Source organism: Calliphora vicina, chromosome 1 (genome assembly GCF_958450345.1).
Source record: "Calliphora vicina chromosome 1, idCalVici1.1, whole genome shotgun sequence".
Lineage (NCBI taxonomy): Eukaryota > Metazoa > Arthropoda > Insecta > Diptera > Calliphoridae > Calliphora > Calliphora vicina.
Window position 1 is genome coordinate 24,918,782 of NC_088780.1, and position 6,151 is coordinate 24,924,932.

Consider the following 6,151-nt stretch of genomic DNA (forward strand, 5'->3'; position numbering starts at 1 on the left):
GTTTTTTTTCAAGAAGAAATTCTTATTATTTTTATAAGGAAAACCTTTTTTAAAAAATCAAGAAGAAAACTTACGATTTTTACTAGGCTTTCTTATTGTTTTTTTCAAAAATGTTTTCTTCTTGATTTTACTAGGCTTTCTTATTGCTTTTTTCAAAAAGATTTTCTTCTTGATTTTACTAGGCTTTCTTATTGTTTTTTTCAAAAAGATTTTCTTCTTGATTTTACTAGGCTTTCTTATTGTTTTTTTCAAAAAGATTTTCTTCTTGATTCTGTAAGGCTATCTCTTTGTTTATTTAAATAATACTTCTTGATCTTGTTTGATATTATAATTGAATTTTTATTCATATATTTACTTATTCATATGTTTACTTAGAAATAAAAATTAAGTATTATTAACAGTATATTTTAAAAATATAATAAAATATATTTACTTAGAAAGTAATTTAATATAAAAATAAAAATTTAATATTATTACCAGTATTTTTTTACTCGAATAACTTTAAGTCCATTGTTCAGTAAGTAAAAATGGATAGGTGGACCGTCTAAATCGAGCAAGTCAATGACATGAAATGTTTCTGTTTCATTTCCTATCAAATAAGATTGAAATCTTTGAGAAAAGTTCAGGTTTATAAATTTCTTACCAACCATTTTTATATTGTCTTCTTTGCATAAAAAGTCGACAATTTCATAAATATTTAGGGTATCGTCTTTAGTTACAGTGACTATATAATTAACTTTAAACGTTTTTCCACGAAAAACTATTTTATTCGTTCTTTTATACAAATGAAGATCGGTGAAATTTACTGAATACTTAACTGGTTTAATATTCTTCACTTCTTCAAAATAGAATTCATGCTGAAAGAATTCGTTATTCAAAATGAAATTTGCAAATCTTAGAGAGGACTTTATAGCTAAGGTTAGTGGGACATTTGTTCTAGAAGTAATGTTACGTACATATTGCTTGTGCAATTGATGTTCAGCCTCGAACCTAAATGACCATAAATATTTAAGAGGACCTAACTTTTTAATTATTGTAGGATAATGGACAAGATTGTGGTATTTTGGTTTCAAATGTTCTTTAAATAACTCTTGATACATTTCATTATGTTGTTTAATTAACAATTCCAAGTTATTTAAGGTTGTATCATTGTAATTCGGTAATAGCAAAAGATCAAGCAATTTAACAAACAAAATTAAGAATTTATTTACCATATCCTCAGGATCTACTAGATCCCCTATCATTAAAAGAATGAGATGGAAAAATGTTTTCATCTGCTTTGCGTTCATTTTAAAAGTAGCGTTATCTATATGATGTTTCTGAATGGGTGGACTTATATTTCCAATTTCAGTTTCACCGTACTGAAACATCTGCTTTCTATAATTTAAGGTATCTATACAAAAATTTTTTTTGGTATAAATAAAATAATTTAAAATTTGCGAGAGATTGTATTTACAAACTCCAAGAAATATATCGTGCATTATATCACACGCAATATTATCAGTAATATGAAAACATGGCAAGGAATTGAAAATTGACACATTTTTTATACCAGTAATATCTGGACTATTTAATAAAACATCGCTATTATAATTACTTATATTGCGCAAAGAAGAAGGAACTTGAAAGCAATCAGTACGAGTGTGATGTTTGTTCCTCTTGCATACCCTACAAAAATAATTTGCTGAAAACGAACTGACATAACCTAATGCAGTATTAAGGCCAAGATTATCACCTAATATTTGTGCCAACTTAAAAAACAATCTATAATTAGTTCCATCTACATTGATTTCTAAGCCATCAACTTCTAATGTCTTCAATATTTTTATAAGGGGAGTTAGAGAAATAGTGATTCCATTATCACGTAAATCTTTACTTTTTATAAATCCTGCAACAAATACATTTGCAAGTTTACTTATTTGAAAGTGTGGTACGATTGGAAAACTGTAGTATATGCCACAAATTTTTTGTTGTCCGGACTTTGAACCCAAAGGGTCATTTACTTCAAAATCGTCAAGATACAAAAATAATGGAAATGTTTCATTGAATTTACCCTTGTTTGAATTTTGCCAGAAATCGCCATTAATAAAATGTGAATAAGAACTACTTTTTAAATATTGTGTAATATTTAGAAGCGATGCTTTAAGAACTCCTTTGCTTTCAAAATATTTTTTTATTTGAAAAGGAATGTCTGCAAGCGTAATTTCTGTTTTTGCTGATGTCAAAGTGGGATTGTTGTTTACAACGACTTCAGAAAGTTCTTCGCTAAGAATATATTTTTGTGGGTGTTTATAGAGATTAAGATTTTCTAGTTTTTTTAAAAAATTGTATTCACTATTTACACTAGAGAATGGCTTAGAAAATGCATTGATGGCTTCGACTAGCGAAGAATTCCCATCATCGATTTTAAGAGATGTTGTTATCAAATTATAAACTGGTGTTGTGATACACTGTGTAACTGAATTTTGAATATCAATTATGTCCTTACGAGAAAAATTTTTGTTAGAGTGAAGCTTTAATAGAAATGATATTATTGATTCTTGATAGGAAGAAGTGAAGTTTTGTACAAGTTGCATTTGATTGTCAGAAAATGTATTAGATTCAGAATTCGTCAAAGCTGGTACATTTGGTAAAAGTTGTAGTTGATTTTCAGAAATTGCTTCAGTTTCACAACTCGAAAGTGATGAGTTAACAAATTGTTTACTATGTTTTTTTAAATGGTTCTGGTATCTATATATATTAAGAAAAATCTGATCGCAGTTTTGTTGAACGCATCGAAATTCATATATTGCTGGTGTCCCATGAATTGATTTTAAATGTTTTATAAGATCATTTGAAGTTGAATAACTTTTTGTACAAATAAAGCAAGCAAGTAAAGTCATTTTTGAAAAAACGAATGTAATATTACTGTAATATGCTTAATAAATTTGCAACAGAAGAAAAATCCTCAGACTTCAAATCAAAAAAATACTGCTCTAAAAATGACCATACTTGCTTGCTTTTCGGGGAATATTCAGTATTAAAAACGTAGGATAACTTTATAATAATGTCTATACATTTCATGTAAGAAGGACACTTCCACTTTAGGCCATCACAAAATACGAAAAAATCAGAGATTTTGGAAAAATCTGGTCCAACAACCATTACTCTTGGCTGAAGTCTTTCTTTTCTTTCTGCATACATTTCAACAATTTGCAGGATTCTTGGTTCAATATCATTAAGAGTTGGTACTAAAGTGACGAAGTCTGTTTGAGCATCGGCTATCGAAGGCTTATGTTCTTTATTAAGACGTTGTGGCTGTAACAAAGCGTGAAGCAGTATTGTACATATACAATACTTACAATCTGAATAGAATTATAAAAATTAGTAAATGCGAAATTTTACATATGTCAATATTTGAAAGAATATTTTACCTTTATTAATATTTTCATTCCGTAGATATTGTAGGTATAATTCTCTTGATGCACGGTCTTTAATTTCATTGTCAAAGACTTTAACCAACTTTTTATAAAAAGTTTCCAACTTTAGGAATAACTTATTTACTTTGTCTGGGCACAAAAAATCAAAATCTATATCGACCTTTTCAAAACAAAGTAGATATTAAAAGTTAAGTTAAATCAGAACAAATAAATTTCAATACTTACAAGATCATAACCCAAGAAATCATTGTATCGTGGCCATTCTTTAAAAATATTCGTCAAAGAACTGGCATTTTTTATCTCATCCATTCTAATTTTCCTTGTTTCCCTCCAGAATGAAAGTACCTGATCCCTTGGACTGCAATTGTGCTGCAGCCAGCACTTTTGCTCGAAATATTTATCTTTGAGGGAGAAAGATAGATGTTTAAAGATTTACATACACATCTATATTACTTTAAGAAATTTTATATATCCATACCGCTATCAAAATCTTTAAAAGTTTCCTCCACAGTACTGCCACTATAGTCATCGAATTTTCCTTTTTCAACATTAGTCCATCGAGAAAATAATTTTCCTGTTGGATTTTTCTTCCCGTCTTTCCGTTTCAAAAAGTATGTTTCCTAGAATAGCCAAAACTGTTAATAAAAATATATGTACATTAAATAAAATTTCTTTCAGATTTCTTACCGGTTTTTCTTTAGGAAATACATCACAGATAGCATAAGACCATTGCTGCATTTCTGCGTATGTTAATTTGGATCTTGTGCCAATATATTTCTCAATAATACAGTGCACTAAAGTCTTCTGATTTTTTGAGTCAAGATAATTATTTTTTTCATTAAAAGTTAGTACTAGCTGTCCTTTCACGGTATTTCTAAGGAGGTTTGTAAGGCTAGTACCACATATAGAATTGTCTCCTGACGTTTGTGTACTGAGTGGGCAGTCAGAATATCCTGAGTTACTGAGTTTCTCTGAAATTTTTTCCAACCAATCCAATATCCGACTATTTGCCGATAAAGTTTCTTTTTCACATATGAACGGTAGGTTCTGAAAAGATGCCTAAATTAAAATATTTTTTTTATGAACATTATTTTGCACGAACAATATTTCTTCTCCATTCCCTTAGGCCTGCTTTAAATTTAATCAACTCCCCAGTATATTGTTTGTCCAGTTTCTTGAATAAATTTTCAACGTCTTCAATTTCCATTTTTTTTAATATGGTTGTTGATGTAATTCCAAAATTTAAAAGAATGTCACACGTTTCATCACATAGTTCCCAGGATTTATAAATTGGAAAAATGTCTATATTTTCCGTTAAGCTTTTGTGATCTCCCATTATTCAAATTATTATTGTTTATGTTTTTTTATGTATTTTTTTTTTGTTGACATTACATTCAAATGTAACACTTTTCAATAAATAAACAAAAATAATTTTTAATTATTTAAACCACATCCACTGTCAATAATTCAATTTTTTATTTAAATTTAATTACATTTTTTAGAAAAATTGTTTTATTATCTCTTTCCACTTCTTTACTTGTCACTTGTCAACTTTCAACTTTGTGTTGATTTGTATGCATTCATGAAATAACAAGCCAGCTAGTATAATCAAGAAGATATTCTTATTAACAAATTCAATAAGATAATTTGCACATGATCAAATAGAAACCTAATAAAATCAGTAAGAATACCTAATAAAAAACAGCTTATTAAGTAGCCTAATGAAATCTATAAGAAGTACCTATTGGAAAAAAATTATTATTTAGACTAATGAAATTAATAAGAAATTCTTTTTTCATGCAATTCATAAGAAAACCTAATAGAATCAAAAAGTTGTTCTCTATGGATTGTGTTTTTGTTGCCAAAAATTACGGAATTTGAGTAAAAACATTGTAAATAACAAGCTTTTCTTCTTAATTTTATGTGTTTTACTTATTGAAAAAATTAAAAAGATTTATACCATGAAAATAATAAGGAATCTCTTTAAAAAAATCTTCGTTTCTTTCTGCCGGAATACTCCTCACCCCAAAAGCGTTTCATAGAGAACATCTTCTTGATTCTACTAGGCAGTTTTCGCTCTGTGTACATACTTAAATTTGGAATTATCAAAAATTTTAAGCAATTTAATAAATTTAATTATATATGAACATTTATTCGTTTTATTCAATTATTCTACATAAAATAGTTCGAATTATTCTTTATTTGAAAATGGTAATTCTTAAATAATTCGAATAATTCTTCATAAGAAATTGTTCGATTAATCGAACGATCATTACTCGAATGAGTAACATAGGACCTATATATTATGATCTGCTGAAGTCTGGCCATAATTAATTCGTTTAAATCAGAATATCCTGTCAGCCATCAAACCGTAATATTCCATGTTAAAAACTATTTGGAATGAAGTGGAAAAAGTTTTGGCTTATCCACCTTATTGTCCAGACCTTGCCTCTTCCGACTACTATTCCTTTTGATCGATGCAGAACGCTCTCTCTGGGATACGCTTCACTTAAGAACAGAGTATACGAAATTGGCTTGATTCGTTCTTGGCCTCAAAAGATGAGCAGTTATATTAGCTTGGAATCCATATGTTGCCAGAAAGATGGGAAAAGGTCACAGCTAACTTTCAAATACTTTGAGTAAATTTACGTTGTACAAATGTTTCAAAATAAAAGCTAAAAATTTAAAAAAAATCTGCATTTTTAAGTCATACACCCAGTAATTAAATAAAA

At 28.3% G+C, this 6,151-nt stretch overlaps 1 protein-coding gene across 1 annotated transcript; it reads right to left on the bottom strand.

The window, feature by feature from the left end:
• Positions 1–2,873: 2,873 nt before the first annotated feature.
• On the bottom strand, positions 2,874–4,744 carry LOC135948838 (uncharacterized). The gene is made up of 6 exons (XM_065498293.1): positions 4,522–4,744; positions 4,107–4,466; positions 3,898–4,039; positions 3,645–3,820; positions 3,414–3,579; positions 2,874–3,344 (listed from the first exon to the last, which is right to left on the bottom strand). The coding sequence occupies exons 1-6, from the start codon at positions 4,624–4,626 to the stop codon at positions 2,905–2,907; spliced, it is 1,389 nt and encodes a 462-aa protein (XP_065354365.1). The 5' UTR covers positions 4,627–4,744; the 3' UTR covers positions 2,874–2,904.
• Between the last annotated feature and the right edge of the window lie 1,407 nt (positions 4,745–6,151).